This window comes from Parus major, chromosome 1A (genome assembly GCF_001522545.3).
Source record: "Parus major isolate Abel chromosome 1A, Parus_major1.1, whole genome shotgun sequence".
Classification (NCBI taxonomy): Eukaryota; Metazoa; Chordata; class Aves; order Passeriformes; family Paridae; genus Parus; species Parus major.
The window spans coordinates 28,838,723-28,859,491 of NC_031773.1; the positions used below are offsets into that span (position 1 = coordinate 28,838,723).

Genomic DNA, 20,769 nt, shown 5'->3' on the forward strand with positions numbered 1-20,769 from the left:
AAGTGCTTAAGTAGCTATTCAGTCTTGGTGGAATGGACAAATCCACAATAATTCGCAGATTGTATTTTGAGTACCATACATGTTTCTGTATAGGGATTTTTATTCATCTTATTAAATGTTTTTATGAAATTTTCTTACAATAATGAAACTGTTTTAAGCTCAAGCTTTGACTCAAACCAACAAATATGAGGAAATTAGCTCTAGCCCCAGTGTTTATTATACAAGCTACAGCAGTGTAGCTTCTGGCAGTATAGAAATGATACATGTGGCATCCATGTCTATAGGAATCTGCTGTTTTCCTCTGCACCAGATCTAGTATTCATCTGACCCCTCTGTTTGAAAAATGACTGGAAAGCCAATGTAGAATCCTCATACTTTTCTGTATGAGCTCTTGGAAGAGTGAGTGATTGGACAGAAAGAGGGAAGATCAGGCTGTCTTTGAACTGCTCCTTTTGGTCTTGACCATAAGTGGACAGGCTCTGTTAATTAATATTGATTGGATTATAGATTTGATTCATCTGCATACAAGATGTAAACTAAAGGAAAGAAGTGGATAAAAGGGTAAGGAAATGTATGGGAAGAGGAAATTTAGGATTTAGGTTTTAGGACAGTGTTGAGCTGTGACTTTTTTTAAAAGTTATAAACAATTTTAGAAGGTTTTACTTTCTTGGCAGATACATACACTTAACTCATATAAATGAGGATTTTTAGTTTAAAGATAAAAGCAACCATATTTAAGTGTAATTTTTAGTCCTTTAAAAATCCCTAAAAGCAAATGATTGTGCAGGGAAGATTTTTGCTGACTCCTTAACTTACTCAAGAGTTTATGTAATAAGGAGGGGGTGTGGCAGTGGTTCATGTAGCACTTAGAATATCCTGAACTCTAGTCAGACATGAATGGTATTTGCATGTGATACATACAGTACAGCATGATTTGCCTTTCTAGCTCTGATATCTTTCCTTTCTTCTGAAATGCGCCCTTTTCTTAAGAAAAAATGTGTTTTCTGACTCGTTAAAGGTATGGTTATGGTATGGTCATTGATACCTCACTTCATCAAATAATTACTAATTTAATGAATGTGAAATATTCCTCAGAATACTGTTTCTTTAAAATCTTTCTTATTTACCATGAGTTAATTATTTCAGTGTCTACTGATAAAAATGGTACAAAAGCTTACTCATATAGGAAATATTTAGCATATTGAAAGAGAACTATAGATGTTTTAAATTATTTTCTGATTTTACAATTTTTTAATGATTTCATTGACTTGGTATTGTCATTTTTCAGTACAATTAAAATCTATAAATTTAGGCAGCTTTGAACTTGACTTAAATTTGGGAAGGGTTTTCAACTACGTATCACTGTACAGTTAGGGCTACAGTGAATATTTTAAATTGGTTTTATATATTGGAGTGTAGAAAGTTCTGAAAGTTAACATTTTTAGTGCTAAATTAACTGTCGTTGAGATAATTAATTTACCAAGCTGCTTGGCTGTTTACTTTTTGTACATATAACTTCTGTGCAGAAGGTCCATTCTTTGTACAGTATATCAGCTTTATTTTTCTTAAGGGGTTCAAAGGGATTTTCAGTAGTTATTAGATGCAGCTATGGCTCTCAAGTTCTGATCCTGAATTGCTGCTTTTGATATCCCTGAATTCTCTTAGTCTTGTGTAGCTGTTAGGACCCAGTATACAGTTTCTCTTTAAACAAGGCAAAAATAAATAAGTATTTTTCTGGACTTGACCTTGGTATATGTATTGGTAATGTGCAGAGAGTAGTTTTTATGATGCTTTCACCTGCAGAGTTATTTTGGGCAGAAAGACGTAATTTGGGGAAAAAACAGGATTAGTCACAAAGGGGCGCAATTCGTTGCAATTTATCAAAATATTATTGTTGAAAAATGTGAAAAATTTGGTATCTAAAGCAGTAATTACACAAATCTACACTTTCTCTGTCACCTGTTGCCAGTCTGACTCAGGTTTTGTTTTTTATCTGTCTGATTATTGTTTCCAGTAAATCTCCATTTTTCTACAGATTGCTTCCTTTGGCAGTTCTGCTTTTGGAATGAAAGATTTAGCTGTACTAAACACACTTTCTTTATAATTTTATTTCAGTTATCTAGAAAAGTATGAAAAAGTCCATCATTTTGGGGAGGAGGATGATGAGGTACAACCAGGAAATCCAAAGCCACAACTTCCTATTGGTGCAATTCCAACTTCCTATAACTACCAGCAACACAGCGTGTCAGGTAAATTCTTGAGGGTAAAAGTGCTGTTTTCTTCGTGCCTATGCATTTTTGTTTTGTTTTGGTTTTTTTTTGATAGGCTACAGAAATAGTGTGTAGATAAATTTAAATATTATTAAAACTATCAAATCTATAGGACTCTCAAATGATTAGTTTAATATACTCATAAATCTTTCCACTATGAACCACATCAAAACAAATATTAAAATCCATAAGCTGTTTCTCTTCTTTACAGATATTATCCTTGCTAATTAGTAGAGCTGTGTAGTTACTTGTCTTGAAAAAAAATATCTTGAAAATTCACAGTGTGTTTCTTTCAATCTCTCATTTTCTCCACAAATACCTGAATTGAGCCTACAATTAGTTAAGCTTTAAATTAGAAGCTGGTGGACTTTGTGGAACAGACATGTAATTTGTTGTGTAGGAATTCACTTCAAATTGTATTACAATTCCATTCTGCTTTAATTAAAGCTTGTGTTTTGTAAGCTTTTCTTTGGGAGAATATACTGTAGTATTGTGTTCTGGAGGTGTCAGAGGAAGTGGTACCTAACTAAAAAAGGTACACAACAAAGTGGAATGGGTTCCACTTTTTGGCCGGACAAAAAATATGTTGAATCCTATAAAAACTTGCTAAAATCTGCAATAATTTATAAACAAACTTTTTCAAAATTCTTACTTATGAAAACATTGCTTAATGTATTGTTTCAAGATTAATGAGTGTAGCTGAAAATGTGTTTTTTTTTAATTTAGATTATCTTCGTCAAAGCTATGGGCTGTCTATGGACTTAAACTCACCAAATGACTATAATAAGTTGGTGCTTTCACTGTTATCTGGACTCCCAAATGAAGTGGACTTTGCAATTAATGTGTGTACTCTTCTTTCAAATGAAAGCAAGCATGTTATGCAGCTTGAAAAGGACCCTAAAATCATCACTTTACTGCTTGCAAATGCTGGGGTGTTTGATGACAGTAAGTATATACATTTTTGCAACAGAAAGATGCTGTTGTAGCATCTTTCACAACTCATGATAATTAAAATGGTAATAATTTACTTCATGGTAATGTATCTATTTTTTCTCTTTACCTTGTCAACAATTACAGGTTTTATCAAATGTTACAAATACCTTTTAAGTTAGGTAATTAAAAAATGTATTTAATGGTTTAGTGAAATGTAAGAATTAGTTTTTTGATAGTAAAATTAAATTGTTCAAGATCCTGAATTTACAGCACTGAATTTCCGTCTGCTTGTAGTATATTACTGTTTCCTTTTGAGTTTGTAGGACCATGCTGACTTTCCATAATTCTTTTTTAATGGCAGTTGCAGATTTAAAAATTAAGAAAAGGTATACTGAAAACAGTGACTTGCTAACATTTTTGTGCTGATACTTCACTACGCATTTAACTGTAGTGAAATTCAGAATATAAAATTCAAGGGAGAAAAATCTAAACCTGATTTTCAGAATTACTTAATGTGTTAACACATAAATTTCAAAAGAGAGTTGATTCTTCTGATTTTTTCATTGTGAAAAAAATGCCTCCATGCCTAATTACTCCTTGTTAATATCTTCCTGTCAAGAGAGGAACAAAACATAAGTTAACCTAAACCATTGTAAAATCATAACAGCATAGCTTTTATCTTAGGGTGAGGAGGAGGAAGTATTTACCAGGTTTATGTGCTGGGGCTTTTTGGTTGTTTGGTGGTTTTTTGGTTTGTTTGTTTGGGGGTTTGTTTGTTTGTTTTGCTTTTGTTTGTTTGTGATTGGTTGGTTTGTTTATATTGTTGGGTTTTTTGGTTTTGTGATTGGTTTCTTGGTTTTTTGGGTTTTTTAATACTGAAATTCAGAAATTAGCTCTAAAAAATTGCTCAAATGAGCCTTTTCAGCCAAGCATAATGAAGTCTGATAATACTGATGATCATATTTGTTTGAGAATAAATCTACTTTGCATGTGTAAGCATAAACACAGTATAGTATGTTAAAGGTTCTGTTTTAAAATTCTAGGGAAGAACCAGTGTTAGACCCTGTATATGGTTTAGTTGGTTTTTTTAATCATTGATTAATTGATCAATCATTTGTAGCTTCCCCCTTCCCCCCCAGTATTGCATTAGTCCTCCAGCTTCTCTCTTGCTCTTTTAATTTGTACATTTTTCAGTGTCCTTCAGATATGGTTAGACCTTGATCATTTAGTGTTTGCATCTAGTCCAGTCACAAGAACTTAAAAAGGAAAATATTTGAAAGGAAGCTAAAGCGAAACAAGTCCTCCATATGATTCCAGAATGCTTGCTCTCTAGATTTTTGAGGTTACCATCACTCCCCTGTTCTTTTGATGAAACTTTTGTTGATTTAGGAATTTGCAAATAATTTGAGTGTTACATGGCTATTTGAGGAGTTTTTTGAATGTTGTAGTAGAAAACTCCAGTGTTTTCTGGAGTTCTTAACTTGAAGAACAGATTTATTCCATAGCTCGTCTGTATTTGTGTTTTTTGAAAAATATTTGAGGTGAAGCTGAGAGGAATGATGAGCATGTAATGAACTCACTCTTTTCATTCCCTGGGAGTAACTTCATTTTTATATTACATGATTATGTCTTTTTCTGGATAAATCCAGGGAAATGTCTTAGCAGCGTTAGGAGGACTAATTGGGACAAATGGGGGAAAGAAACAGCAAGGGTATGTTTATTTATTTTTGAAGCATGAAACTTCAATTTGAAATACTTACATGGTCTTACAGTATAAATAATAAAGATAAATCTGTCAGGTTTCATGATTAAATGAATTCTCTAATTAGTAAATTCAGGCATTATGAAAATACTATCACAATAATTTCAGGTGGCAATAAAAAATAGCTGATCAACTTCATTTAATACGGATTTTAAATTTTTCTTGTCTATAATTAAAATTTTGTAATTGTTATTATTTATAATCCAGTGTTTTTAGGTAAAATATGTCATTAGCTTCCGTCCTGTCCCCTCCTAAACTTCAAGATGACAGTTGGATTGCAGATCAGGGGGCAGCCCCAGGGGTTTGGGGGTTATATAGTATATTCAGCTTGGAGAGCTGTATAAAGCCTTGGTTTGTATTCTGTGAATTGAAAGATGATGTGATCTTGGAATTGAGATTTGTAGCACTTTTTACAAAATAAGAAAACATGATGAGCCAAAATGTTTAACTTAAATGTGTTATTCATTACAGAACTATTGCAAGACAGATTTTATTTTTGGATTGACTCAGCATTTGAATCAGTTTGACTGAGTCTTAGCTGCTTTCAAGGAGTGATGATTACAGAAGCTGTGGTAGTGTCTCCATCAAACCATCAAACAGCCAAAAACATCCATTACTGGTCTTGGTTAAATACTGAGTTTGAATTAAATGCTGTCAAAATCTTACTACCGTTAAGTTTTTTAAAAAACATAAATGGGAATTTGTTTAACTACTGCAGTAGTGTTTGTGCTTACACTGTGCATGGAAGACAGTTCTTGATGTGAAGGTGAAAATAGAGCAGTCATCTTGACTCTTGGAAAAGAGCTCTGGAAAAGTTTCCCCTGAGGTTTTTTCTTACAGGATTCCCAAACTAGCGCTTTCTTTATGCCTCCTTACTCCCAATTTATACTGTAAAACTGCAATAGCTATTAATTCAATGACAATTGACATTTCAGCTGGTTTATGCAGTATTTTTTAAGATCAAAAGGAAACACTAGAAGAGTCTATAGTGCTCTTGAATCTTAATTTAGTTTATGGATTATAAAAAATGTTCATTTTTTTATTTTACTAAATTATGCTTTTTGTGCTTAAAGCTTTAGGATCATTTTCTGCTGTATTTGGAGAAGAGTGGAAGGAGAAAACTGATAGAGATTTTGTTAAGGTAATTCAAAAATTACGAAAGTAATTTTTTACTGCATATGGTTTTAAATCCTTTAAAAATATTGAAAATTCTAAGATACACTAGCACATGTCCTTAAAATTAATCTTAGCTTCATTCCTTTGGTTTAAATATAATAGGAAACTATGTCACCATTGTCTTAAATGTTTGGATAAGTAGGAAGAAGTGTATTAAGAAAAAAACAGTATAGGAGAATGAACAAAGGTTTCCATGTTTCTTTTTATAAGGACATTAAATATGTGTGAAGAAAAGGAATATTGGGCAATGTGTTTACCAGGAGGCAACAGTGCTGTTTTGGATTTTGTTCTAAACTGCAATGATCAGTAAAGAAACATTCTGAATTATAAAAACGGATACCACTGTATAAGAAGCATATGAGAAATACTTTAATAGGTTAGCAATGTTGCACATTTGTTTCAGTTAAACTATTTGAATAAAGCTTTTTAATCTTTCCACTAGAGGGCATGAGCTACTGTAGAAGCAGTGAAAAGAAGTAAAAATAGAACTGAAGTTTCTTTGTACAAATGGTTATTTATTCTAGATGAACTTTTTTAGATGAATAAGAGCATGAATTATAGCTGAAAGAGATTTGATATTTTTCAATGTATTTACTATGATACGCAATTTCTTTGAATTGAATTACAGGTAACAATTTAGGTGGCTAAAACAAAAGAAAGCTAGATTAAAATATATTTGGATACCTTATGCTTTTTATTAAAGAAAAATGTGAAGAGTTAGTCTTCAGAGTTCCTTATAAAGCCAGGTTTCTGCTCAATTCCATAATTGTTTCATATCCTGAAATATCTTACCAGTATTACAGAAAAATATTTGTTGGGAGCTTTCTCCATTTATCTTTTGTTTTATTTTTATGTAACTCAGTTTGGGAACAAGCTAGACCATAGTAGTTTTAGTTAATTGATAAGTATTGTTGAAATACCAATGTATAGATTCCCTAATCAAAACTTCCAAAGTAAACGTAAAGAAAGCTAAGCTCTCATATTTGTGAGTCTGTGGACTTGAAAATGTAATACGAATGTCTCAAACTTAAGTGTAAAAATTAATGTTTCATAATCTTCAAAATTTCCCTTTTTCACTGAAAAAATATGTCCAGAATACTGTAGGTTGTGGGTTGGTTTGTTTGTTTGTTTTTTTGAAGCACTTAGCACTTCTGTGTTGACTTCACCCTAAGCTGTCACAGACTGTCGCTGATCTATAGCAGCAACAAGCACCATGCCTAGATCTGTAAACATCTAAAATTATACTGTATTCTAATTTATTACATATTCCTTAATTATATAAATTTAAGTAATTGTTATAAGGGCAGGTGGTTCTCATAAATGTTTTAGCAAACTTTAAAGTAGAACCACTGTAACTGCAGTAAGGTTTACTAATAAAAATCTTGGATGCTCTCCAAGATGTATTTTTGGACATTACAACATATATAGTACCACTCTGTAGTGAAATACTGCTGACATCATGTCAGAAATAGTCAGAAAGCATGTGAAAAACTTAACATCAGATGTAAAAGTATCTGTAATGCCAAGAATTCAGATTTTTCAGAGCTTTTCGCTGCAAGCATTTGTTTGACCTTACTACTGGAAGTAGTTTATTTTGTATTGCAGCTGTGGTTGTGTCAAAACTCTCTCCTGTGTAGGAGAAAGATACTTGGTTGTCAGCATAGAGATTGTGTGTCTGGTTTTGGTGTTTGTTTTGGGGTTTTCTTTAAACGTGCTTTTGCTTTTTTAAGAAAAAATAATGGCTATTAAGTAAGTTACTCCTTTCACCATTCATATTATAATTTTTAAATTTTTTGTTTGTTTGTTCATTTTGGTGCTAGTTGTGTCCTCCAGTATCACTGCTGTGTCAGTTGAAGGTGAAAATGAAAAACAGTGTATTTCTTTATTATAAACTTGAAAGGAATCAATTTCTTTTCTCTTTTACTTTCCCTTCTCCCCAGTCCTTACTGCATTATATAAAACTGTTCGGACAATTTGTATTTTTCATTATCTTACCTGGATCAGGACGTATTTTCTCACTTTTTACAAACTTACTTCTTAATTGAATCAAATGGTTTTACTAGTCAGTGAATCTGTTCCATTAATTGTCCAAATTTGAGTATTATTTAAGTTGAGCCTGCTATTATCTCTCACAGCTGTGTTAATTTGTCACATTCTCCACTCTTGATTTTTCCTGGTGCTGCCAATAAGCTTAAATGTCTAGTTAGTTGTAATGACTGTGTGTCCTTACTTAAGGATTGGAACAGCTGGCATTTAGCCAGTCATCTTGTATCTCTCCTTGTTTGTTTTGTTGTCCCCGTCCACAAGCTCTGATGGCATCCTGCTCAGATGTTTTCTCCTCTACTCTGGAAACTTTCCGGTTTTTGACTGTTTGACTTGGCTTTGAATAAGCTTCCCATTTTTGACAGTTTGACATAGCCTCATGTTACCAAAGTTCTCTTGTGAGGATAGTTTGCTTTCAAGAGTGATTTCTTTATGTAGTATGTTTATAATCTGGTAGATTTAGCTGTTTTCCCAGGTATATCTTCAACAGCTGTTCAGTGTCTGATGTGTAGTGTATGAAAAATTGTGTTACACTTCTTCATGCACTGTTCCTATCTATTTACTTCAGTCAAATGATTTGCATTTCATGTTCTTGGACTTCTTGAGGCCTCCTCTAGCTGTAGAGTTCCAAAATCCACATACATGCTGTTTTTACACCTTACTTACTTCTCTGATTGTCTTCTTTATTTTGTGGGGTTTTTTTTTATTTTGTTGCCCAACTCCTTCTTCTTTGTATAAATTTAATTTTTTTTTATTTACTCTGCGTTTATCCTCTGAATCTTTCTCAGATACTGTGCAGAGAGTATCTTTATGCACTTAAATACCTGAAATACTTTTCAAACATCACTTTCCTTGTCTCTCACAGTAATCTGTCAAGCTGACTTGACTCCAATTGCTCTTGTATTTTTCTTGGACAATAGTAGTCATACCATTGCTACATTATGTTTTGTGTACTCAAATGTCCATTGCTTTTATGGGCAGTCATTTGGTTGATCGAATTTGCAGTGAATTCTGTATAATCCTTTGCATTGTTTTCCAAAGGAACTTGCCTACTGACAGTGATCAGACTGTGAATATGAATCAAGTTCTTTGTCCATTATGTCTTAGCATCTGGATGTTATGTAGTTAAGCACTGTTTGGTTGCTTCCATGTTTCAGCTTTATGTTTCTATTAGTAGTCCATGATTTAAATGTACATATAGGAATAACTAGTGATAAAGACCTTTACTTTTGCACCCTGTCATGCTTATTTCTATTAATATGTAGTATTAGATTGCAGCTGTCCTTCATAGTAGGTAATAAATAACTGCTTGTAATGCTGAACTAATTTTTTGTTGCCTTTGTGCTATGTTTTTCAAATGAATGCCCAGAAAGCTTTATTATTTGTTTCCATTTTTGCTATTCCTTTGGGGAAAAAAAAAAATTGTCATGTTTCACCTGTTCCCTTGTAACAGAATTTTGCCTGCATGCCTTCATCTTCTGTGGCTCTTGGTTTGTAGCTTCCATATTAATTAGAAAAATCTATTTGTCACAAACAGTAAGAAGTTAAGACCTTTTTTTTTGCTGTTCTTGTCTTTGCTAAAATGAGGTAATAATCCTTTCTGTGCAAGTAAATCCTCTTTCCTAAACAGTACTTGGACGCCATTTAGCAACATTGCAGTGAAAATAAAATTCTTTCCCTTCCAATTTAGAAAATCTGTAGTATTGTATTTATCAAGAAAATAGTAGTGTCAAGCTTGGTATGAATGCTGTAATTTAGTAATTACATTTGCATAGCAAAATTTCTCCTGCTGTTCAGCTGGTTGTACTTCCCATCCTTCCCTTTTTATCCAGATTTATTGGTGGTTTTATTCTGTGATTATAGTCAAAAGAGGAGCGGTATTTCATTAGTGAGTCAAAGAAATGTACAAATTTTTATTAGTCAAAGGAAGGTTTATATCTTTCTTCAGATATACACATTAGAATGCATGTATCATTATATATTTTTATATTATTATACATCACAATATGTCTTTTTATTAGCTTGCAAACCTTAATTCCTTGATTAATTCTTGAATTTCAACAAGACTAGCAACAAAACAACCATTTATAGACCAGACCATAAATTTGTAAACTAATTTGAATTCCTGTCTGCTGAAGTGTTTTGCTTTGGTTATATTTATAGGTTCGGGTTTTTTTGTGATGGTGGTGGTTGTTTCTTTTTATTGTGTTATGATGAGGTAGGATATACAACAGCAGCTTTAAAAAGTCTATCCAAATAGCAACTTCTTGCAAGGACTCTTAAGATCTGCTGAGACTGGGAGGAGTTACCTTATTCTACCTTGTTTGTAGGAGATGGAGGAGGATGAGTTGTACTTTTTTTCCATTTGTAATTGCTGTATTTCTAATGGTGTATGGAAAACTGCCCCATAGTTTCAGTATGTGCTTCAGCAAAGCACTTCTTTGGCAATACTGGTTGATCATGACTGCATACTTCTGGTGCTTGAATGGAAGAGTTCCTTAGTGTAAAGTAACTGAACATCTTGCAATCATCACTTCTGGTTACTATCAAATGAATCAAAGTACTAGGAAATTTTTAAAGAACAATTATTTTAATATTATGGCAATATTTTAATGTGATAGAAATAAAAGTAGTTAATATTTAAAGAAGTAGCTCCTAGAAATTAAGTATTTTTAATTCTTTCTTCAGTTTTGGAAGGATATTGTTGAGGATATTGAAGTTCGTGATCTAATTTCTGACAGAAGCAAATCTCAAGGTGAGACATCTTGACTAATCTTAATACATGCATGTTGGTAAATGGAGCAATGGAAGGACTAAAATTTATTTATTTACTTCACAGATATTCCATCAGAAGAATGGATTTGGGAATCCTTATTTCATCCACCTCGCAAATTGGGCATTAATGATATTGAAGGGCAGCGGGTACTTCAGATAGCAGTGATTTTAAGAAATCTTTCTTTTGAAGAGGGAAATGTTAAACTTCTGGCAGCTAATCGTACTTGTCTTCGGTTCCTGCTACTCTCTGCTCACAGTCACTTTATTTCTCTACGGCAGTTGGGGCTTGACACGCTGGGAAATATTGCAGCAGAGGTAATGTGCTTTCAAACAGAATAATTCAAATATAAATTGATAAAAGCAGTAGTGTTAATGGCATGATTTTTTTTTCCCTTTATCATTGGATGCAGAATGAAATAAATTATTCTCTGAATTTGTAATTAGAAATTTGGAAACAAGTATTCAGAGCCAAAACTAAAATATGGCTGTTATGTGTCAGTTTTCTAAAATAGAATCACATGAAGAAGACTGATGATGTAGGGAGATAGAAGATATTCATAGTGTATAATTTTCAGTTTAGTTTCCCAGAGAGAAGAAAAGAATTTGTTATGTTCTGCAGTCTGTATGCTAGCTTCTTCACTTCATAATTATAACCTTTAGTCGTAACTTCAAAATAGTGTGTTTAAGAAAGAGGGTTGTAGAGAATTTTATGTCCTGTGTACTGTACTTTGCGTAAACTAGTCATATGCCACAGGGTACGCTGCCAGAATCATGTGAGGCATCTCTCTCCTTTTTTTTTTTTTTTGAGAAGTTTGAATGTTATATACTATTTCTGTATGTCATATTATCGTACAGAAAATTATATAGATTTTATAGGTAGTATATTTAGATAGTCCATATATTTTTAAATATAGCATATAAATTTAAGTAAAATGGGTATTACTGGAGAATAAGAGTGGAAGTATTGGTCCGCTACTACGTATTAAAGGAAAAGATGTTTTTTATTTACCATGTACCCAGCTTCTTTTGAATGAGAAAGAATGTTACTTATGTTTGAGATCTCTAATTGAGAAGCAGAAGTAGAAATAAGACTGGGGTAGCATTTGGGAAGGAGTACTTGTTGTTATTCAAGTTCTGGTCTTCGTTAGATATTAGAATCCATTTGTGTATACTGTTGACTGCCTGAGAATAAAGTTATTTTCCTTATTCTGAGCACTGGAAGGTGTAAATTAGATTGCTGCTTCAGAGCAGAAAAGGAGGAGGGGGCTCAAAACGCTAGGTACAATCAAAAGCTCACAGGGTTCAGTTTTTATGAACACAAGTGTAATATGTGTTTGCTGCACTTAAATGCTTCTGAATCTTTTATTTTAATAAGCAGATTTAAGTATTTGAACCATTAGGACTATGTGGATAGTGTTAGTAATTTTATTTTCTTTCTCACCAGCTTCTTTTGGATCCTGTTGATTTCAAAACTACTCATCTAATGTTCCACACAGTTACAAAATGCCTCATGTCAAGGGATAGATTTCTAAAAATGAGAGGTAAGATCTCTAGCTATTCTTGTTATTGTATCAGAATTGTAATTATTGCTGTTTAAAACTATCTCGTATTTGTTCTTCAGGCATGGAAATCTTGGCAAATCTTTGTAAGGCTGAAGATAATGGTGTCTTAATTTGTGAATATGTGGATCAAGATTCCTATAAAGAGATCATATGTCATCTCACACTACCAGATGTGCTGCTTGTAATCTCAGCACTTGAGGTGCTATATATGCTCACAGAAATGGGAGAAGTGGCCTGCTCAAAGATTGCTAAAGTAGAGAAGAGCATAGGTAAGGGAGAAGCAAAATGGATTCCTTCTCTTGCTTATGTAAGAAAAAAAGACTTAACCACTGACCATGACATATTCTTAAAAATGTGTCTTGCTTGTGTGTGTGTATGAGCACACAGCATGGGGATGGAATTTACTAAAGTTATTCATTGTGTCCTCGAGGAATTGATGATGCTACAAATTCTGAAATCTTTTTAATGCCATTAAGTGTGTTTAAAAAAAACAAACAAACCTACAGAAGCATGCAAAGACTAGTTTCCTTTCAACACATGGCAATTTTAAAGCAAATGTTCCAACAGCATTTGTCTTGTCCTAATATCATTGTTGGTTTTGCATTCAATACTTTAGATACATTAGTATGTCTGGTTTCTATGGACATCCAGATGTTTGGACCTGATGCTCTTACTGCTGTAAAGCTCATTGAACATCAGTGTGTTAGCCAGCAAGGAATACTTGATGTCAGACCACAGGTAATGGATCATGGTTCTTCACAGGCCCATGCAACAGGTGTCCCAGGTGAGTATCACTGCAAGAGAACACACTGTTCTATAAAATTTCCCATATGATCTTTATCTTCTCTAGATTTCTAGATAAGTTTACATAAGTAAGTATAACATTATGCATAACATATGTATCTTTTTCAAACACTCATGAAGCAAATATGCTGTTAGCCAAAGCTATGTTAATCAAAACTGTTGTAAAACAAGCTTTGAAAGAAATTTAATGTTTTTCGGTTGGTAATTTAAAAATTCTCTGAAAGTTATATGCATTGCTTATTTTAACTTGTTCTTTGGGAAGAAAAAGTACCCATTTTAGATTGTTCCCACAATTTTTAGCAAATTAGAGGTCCATTTTATATTGTGTTTTACACTGGATATTATTTGGCAGTAATATACAGTATTTGGTAGAATTGCAGAGATAAGATGAGACAGACTGACTCTTGAAGGTTCTAAACAGAACTTTCTTGTTATGTGAACCAAATTGTAACTTTTCTTAGGAGGTTACTGAGAAAGAACCATTTCAGCAGACACTGGTTTACATGTCTAAGTGTGATAATTCTGGAATGGGTTTAGATCCCACAGCAAAAAAGACTGGGAGAGAATGTAACCAAGGGGGTGAAAAAAAGTGGATAGGATGAACTGATGTGACGTTGCCACAAAATCCTTTGCATTATAGTTGCATCCACTTAAGAATTGGAAAAATAATTGCTGTGTATTTGTGCCTGTTTTGGTGGAGTATTGTGCCACTTTAAAATCACGCTCAGTACATTAAAGTGCTGAGATCCAGAATCTGCAAGCAGCCATTCACTAGGTGCAGACCTCATGGTTGCCCTTGAGTGGTGACTCTGGCCCTGGCAAGCCCTGCTTCACTTTGGTAAACCGTGGTGCAGATCTGTAGTCTGCTCTGGGGACCTTCTTGACTTGTCTTAGCTGGATACATCCTTGCTGACAAACATAGGAGAAACTGTTCCAGTGGATGTCATGAAGTGCTTCATTCAGGAGGACAAAAAACATTTCAGCAAGTTTTGGTTTTTTTTCTTCCCCACATCCTTTACAGCCTCTAGGACAGCACCACACGTTGCTCCACCTCCAGGAATAGTAGAAATAGACAGTGAGAAATTTGCATGTCAATGGTAAGTGTATAGTTCTATTCAAATACATTAATGAAGAAGAAACACAAAGAAAAATACTGAATTCATGTGTCACAGAATTTTCTAGTTTGCTTCTCTTTACTGGTAGATTAATTTTTCTGAAAAGTGTAAACCAAATCCATTCTGTCATTGCTTTGAAGAAGTACGAAAGCAAATCTTAACCAGAATATTCAGTCTTTGCCTGTTGATCCATGAAATTAGTTGTTTTTTCTCTTAAGACAGAATTTGATTTGATTTTTAACTCTCATCTTGATTTAATTTATTTTTTAAATTGTCAAGCAGCATTACCTGTTTCACAGATATTTTCATCTGCTAATGTCTTGCTATATTACTGAATCAGTATAAAAGTAATTATCAAATTATGAAGTGAGGCGCTGCAAAACTCACATGATCATTGTGAACCTCAAGTTAAAGAAGATCAAAGTCTTTTCCATTCAAATTCTCTTGCTTTCAACTAGTATTATTGTCAGATATTTAGAGAAAAACTGTCTCTGCTGTGGTTCTTATGTAGACTGTGGGTGATCTTTCTGAATTATTTGTCTTAGGTAAATCAACTCACATTCTAAGTATTTGTATTAATTGGTTCCTGATGGGCCTTTTCACCTCTGCTCCTTCACACCTCATATGTTCATCTTTAGTCATACTGAGGAGACAAGCACCTTCCAGATAAAGTGGCTGGAATTTACAGAGCTTAGTGTTTTAGGTTATCATGAAGTTATACTTTCAGCAGAGCTTCAGTTGTATGGGGGGAAATCCTGCAGATTTTTGTGGTTAGCTGATGTTTCCATGCTTCTCTTTGCACACTGCAAAGTATTATTAACCATAATAATTAACTGCTGAAAGATCGAGGAATTTCACATTTAGGCATTTGAACAGGGATACCTAGAACTGGACTCTCTCTGCAGATCACATTAGCAAACTTAGATTGATGTACATTTTCATGGTATGCTTTAGTCATTGCTTCCTACTTAGAGAAATGGGAAAATGAGTAAATCATAGCAGTAGAATTTAGTTACTATCTCTTGAAAGCAGCAAAAAGACAAGGTATTTAAGCTGACCTTCCTGGATGTATTACTAGCCAGCTTAGATTCAGTAGGAGATAAATGCAGTGACAGTGAAGTACTGACCACAGATCTCATTTCACAATTTTAAGTTCTGAACATCTCCAGTTTGCTGGTGTGTCAGCCTAATATCACATATCCAACTGGACAGTCACTTGTCCAATATGCCAAATTTAATTAATACCTTAACTTTCTGTTAATATAATGTGATCTCAGTTTTTGTAATAATAAAATTCTAACAACTGCAGGAGAAATGGTACTTAATCTTTATGAGAGAACACAATTAAAAGAATGTAATCATAGGCTTTTCATCTAGTTACATTTGGAGTGTAGGGCTCTACAAAGGAGAATGCATTGTAGTTTTCCAGAATGTTAGCACCATATAATAAATGCTGACAACTAAAATATTTCTTTTATTCTCATGCCAATATTTGAGTACTTAGTGAGAATTGTTACTTGCCTCTGTTTGGTGCTGGGGATGAACAGTCCTTTTGTCTCTGGGTTGGAGCAGTGGATCTAAGTGAAATAAAATTAAACTGATAGAAGATATTTCCTTTTCTCACAGCTTCCTGTGAGGTTATAGGTTAGATGGTCTGTGGACTTGTGGAGATTCTTTAGGAGATAAAAATACTTTTCACTGTTAAGTGAATATTAGATATACAAACATTGATTTATGATAAAAATTTGTGATGAAGAATTAGTTAGCTTTCAGCCCATCTTTTGTGAAAGTAGAATCATTAAGGAATAACAATAGAGCTGTGGGGATGAGGCCCAACAAACTATGCATTCTCATTTGTTTTTGCAGAATATACAATAAAAAAGGCATAGGTGGAGACAACTTTCTATAAATAATAAATAATATGTATATAACTATGTAAATATATATACATATATGTATGCTTATATAAATAAAAGCATTTGTCAGGATTCCAGTTTGTTGATTCATAAGCAGTGAGAAGGAGAAAGTGTAGAACAGACATCTGACAAAACAATATACTAAAATGCTGTTTTCCATGTTGCTGGCAGATCTCAAAAGTCTCTGATACAGACTGAAGGATTTTAACAACCCCTTTAAAAGTACTCTCAGTATTTTGCTTCATAGTTTGTTTTTTCCATCTTCAGGTTGAATGCCCATTTTGAAGTGAACCTTGATTGCTCTGTCTCTCGAGCAGAAATGTACTCTGAATACCTCTCTACTTGTAGTAAATTAGCTCGAGGTGGAATCCTAACATCAACTGGATTTTATAAATGCCTGCGGTAAGACAAGAATTTATGTAGCAATAAAGAAGCAATTGTATGTTCTTAAAACTAAGTAGTAGCTTTAGATTTCTTTGAGAAAAAATCTGCTGAGTTGAAAGACATCCAGTTTTGGAATTTTAATTGAAACAAATTAGTTTAGAGTTTGTTTAATTTTATTACATTCTATTTCAAGATATTTGAATAGGTTCCTTCCCTGCGTCTAGTCCTTCTGATTCTTTCTGAAGTAGTTTTTTGAGATTTTGTAATTTTTGCATAGGTTGTATGGCATCTCAGCCATCTGGGGGAACCTGCTAGTCCTCAGTGATGAACACTCACATGCTATTGGAAAATCCTGCTGTGTTGTAAAGATGCAGGCATTCCTTCTATTACTCTGCACACAAGAGCAGTTAGGTAAAACAAAAACATTGCAAGAGGGTTGACTTTCTGTGTTTATTAACATGGATTTATGTTGTGTTTGACAGAACTGTCTTTCCAAATCATACAGTGAAGAGAGTAGAAGATCCAAGTAACAATGGTCAAGCACATATACATGTGGTAGGAGTGAAAAGGAGAGCTATACCGCTTCCCATTCAGATGTACTATCAGCAGCCACCAACTTCGTCTACCCCAGTTGTCCGGGTTGATTCAATTCCTGATGTGTCTTCGTCTCCTTTGCCAGCAGGTTTTTAAATTAATTATGTATAAAGTATTTTGCATTGATCCTGAAACCATAAAAAAAGCCAGAAGTTTTTGAACATAGCTTGAAAGTGTTAGAAGTTGAGGCCACGTGTTTTGAGTATATTCAGTAATGTTGGGAATAGTATTGTAGTATTTCCTTGCATGCTTTGACATGTAACCCGTAAGCTTTCCTGTCAGCAGACAAGCCATTGTTGCTGCATCATTAATTCAGACTCTGTAGAGCTGAGAACAGAAACCACTTCATGTAGAATTGCAGTTTCAAATCTTGGATTTTTTAAAATTTGTTAGTTAATATGTGAAATAAGAGAAATAATCTCTGCTTCCAAACTTCTACTGTGTTTATTTCAACAGGAATCCCGCATGGGCTACCAGGTGTAGGAAATCACTATCAGAGGACCCCTATAAACCAGTCTTCAACTCTGACAGCAACACAGATGTCTTTTCCAATTCAAGGTGTTCACACTGTGGCACAGACTGTTTCTAGAATTCCACAGAATCCTTCTATTCATACACAACAAAATGCTCCAATGACTGTTATACAGAATAAAGGTCCAATATCCTGTGAAGTAGTGAAGGCTGCAGTAATACAGAGCTCTGTTCCTCAGTCTGCAGTTCCTGTTCCTATTGCAGTAGGAGGAGCTTCTAATCAAAATCACAGCACCACAGGCCAGCAGCCGTCTGTTACAGTTGTGAGTTCTCAGATGCTTCACCACCAACCTGTAATTCAGCAACAGTCCCCACTGCATGCAGTGGTACCAGGACAGATACCTTCAGGCACTCCTGTTACGGTAATTCAGCAAGCTGTACCTCAGGGTCATATATTTGGCAGAGTACAAAATCTACCAGCATGCAGTTCAGCAGTTTCACAGGGTCAACAGCTAATCAGCACACCATCACAACCTGGGCAGACATCATCTCAGCAGTCCTCTGCGGGTAACCAGCAACAAGATACAGTCATCATAGCACCACAGCAGTATGTCACAACCTCTGCATCTAACATTGTTTCTGCCACCACAGTTCAAAATTTCCAAGTAGCAGCTGGGCAGGTGGTTACAATTGCAGGTGTTCAGAACCCACCAACATCCAGAGTAGGGTTTCAGAATATTGCACCAAAGCCTCTGCCGTCTCAGCAAGGTCCACCTGCTGTGGGGCAGCAGCCACAGCAGCAGCCTCCACCACCATCCCAGCAAAGTGTAGTGATAGTAAGCCAGCCCGCTCAGCAAGGTCAGACGTATGCACCAGCCATTCATCAAATCGTGCTTGCTAACCCAGCTTCTATTCCTGCTGGCCAAACTGTCCAGTTGGCTGGACAGCCGAGCATTACTCCATCATCTTCACCGTCCCCAGGTCCAGTTACAAATAATCAAGTCCCTACAGTTATGTCATCTTCATCTACCACTCCTCAGTCACAAGGACCCCCTCCTACTGTTAGCCAGATGCTTTCTGTAAAGAGGCAGCAGCAGCAGCAACACTCACCAGCATCATCGCAGCAGCAGGTACAGGTACAACAACCGATGCAAATGCAAGTTCAGTCACAACAATCTAATACAGGGGTTGGCCAGCCCAATTCTGGTGAGTCTAGCCTGATAAAACAACTGCTTCTTCCAAAAAGAGGCCCCTCAACTCCAGGGGGGAAGCTTATACTCCCAGCTCCACAGATTCCTCCACCTAACAATGCAAGAGCTCCTAGCCCTCAGGTGGTTTATCAGATGGCCAATAACCAGACACCAGGTTTTGGAGTTCAAGGACAGTCTCCAGCTCAGCAGCTGCTAGTTGGACAGCAGAATGTTCAGCTGGTTCCGGGTGCAATCCCACCCCAAGGGGCAGTGCAAACAGTACCCATTTCTAATTTACAGATATTGCCAGGCCAGTTGATCTCTAACAGCCCAGCAACTATTTTCCAAGGGACTACTGGCAACCAGGTTACGATAACAGTTGTGCCAAATACGAGTTTTGCTACTGCAACTGTGAGTCAGGGAAATGCAACTCAGATCATTGCTCCAGCAGGAATTTCAGTGAGTGGAGCACAGACAGGAGTTGGGCTACAGGTGCAAACCCTTCCAGCTACTCAAGCACCTTCAGCTGGACAATCACCGTGTACTGCTGCTCCCCCATTCAAAGGTGATAAAATAATTTGCCAAAAGGAGGAAGAAGCAAAGGAAGCAACAGGTTTACACATTCATGAACGTAAAATTGAAGTTATGGAGAATCCTTCCTGCCGAAGAGGAGCTGCAAACACCAGCAATGGGGATGCAAAAGAAAGTGAAATGCAGGTGGGAAGTCTTTTAAATGGGAGAAAGTATAGTGACTCCAGTCTACCTCCTTCTAACTCAGGGAAAACACAGAATGAGGCCAATCAGTGCTCACAAGTCAGTAATGGGCCATCATTAGAAATGGGTGAGAACGGAGCTCCTGGAAAGCAGAACTTTGAACAAACGGACACACAGGAAATTAAAAGTGATTTGAAGAAGCCCCTAGTTAATGGAATCTGTGATTTTGATAAAGGAGATTGTTCTCATTTGAGCAAAAACATTCCAAATCACAAAACTTCCAATCATGTAGGAAATGGTGAGATATCTTCAGTGGAACAACAAGGGAATTTGGATGCCACGCAGCAAGATACTGCCAAAGGTGATCAAGGGGAAAGAATTTCTAATGGGCCTGTATTAACTTTGAGTAGTTCACCTGTTGTAAGCGGTACACAGGAGGCTGCAAAACTGTTAACCCAGCAACTTAGTGGTACCAACACTGATTTACCTAATGGACCTCTAGCTTCAAGTTTGAATTCAGATGTGCCTCAGCAACGCCCAAGTGTAGTTGTCTCACCACAATCTACAGCCTCTGTTATACAGGGGCATCAAATCATAGCAGTTCCACACTCAGGACCTAGAGTGTCCCAGTCTACCCTGTCCTCCGAAGTTCGGTCTACTAATGGCACAGCAGAATGCAAAACTGCAAAGAGGCCAGCAGAGGATAATGACAGGGAAACTGTTCCAGGAATTCCAAATAAAGTAGGAGTTAGAATTGTTACAATCAGTGACCCCAACAATGCTGGTTGCAGTGCAACTATGGTTGCTGTGCCAGCTGGAGCGGATCCAAGCACTGTAGCGAAAGTAGCAATAGAAAGTGCTGTTCAACAAAAGCAGCAGCATCCAACCACGTATATACAAAGCATGGTCACACAGGTATGTTGCAGTGTTCTTTTTGTGTTTATTCTGACTGTGATTCTGACTAATGCTGTGAAATAACATGGCTGAAAATGTGAGCTCGGTTGATATCTCTTGCATAGTATTTCTGATATTCAGAAAATTATACTTTCTCTTCTTCCAC

The 20,769-nt window shown here is 35.4% G+C and overlaps 1 protein-coding gene across 4 annotated transcripts in view; it reads left to right on the forward strand.

The window, feature by feature from the left end:
- Nucleotides 1-20,769, forward strand: part of ARID2 (AT-rich interaction domain 2) — a 94,143-nt gene that overhangs the window by 52,201 nt on the left and 21,173 nt on the right. For all 4 annotated transcript variants that reach the window (XM_015628322.1, XM_033514192.1, XM_015628326.3 and 1 more), the window contains 12 exons: nt 2,116-2,249; nt 2,997-3,215; nt 6,039-6,106; nt 10,873-10,939; nt 11,024-11,274; nt 12,404-12,500; nt 12,581-12,790; nt 13,138-13,305; nt 14,347-14,422; nt 16,624-16,758; nt 17,223-17,422; nt 17,791-20,624. In XM_015628322.1, coding sequence (XP_015483808.1) covers nt 2,116-2,249; nt 2,997-3,215; nt 6,039-6,106; nt 10,873-10,939; nt 11,024-11,274; nt 12,404-12,500; nt 12,581-12,790; nt 13,138-13,305; nt 14,347-14,422; nt 16,624-16,758; nt 17,223-17,422; nt 17,791-20,624 — 4,459 coding nt within the window. The remainder of the gene's footprint in view (nt 1-2,115; nt 2,250-2,996; nt 3,216-6,038; nt 6,107-10,872; nt 10,940-11,023; nt 11,275-12,403; nt 12,501-12,580; nt 12,791-13,137; nt 13,306-14,346; nt 14,423-16,623; nt 16,759-17,222; nt 17,423-17,790; nt 20,625-20,769) is intronic.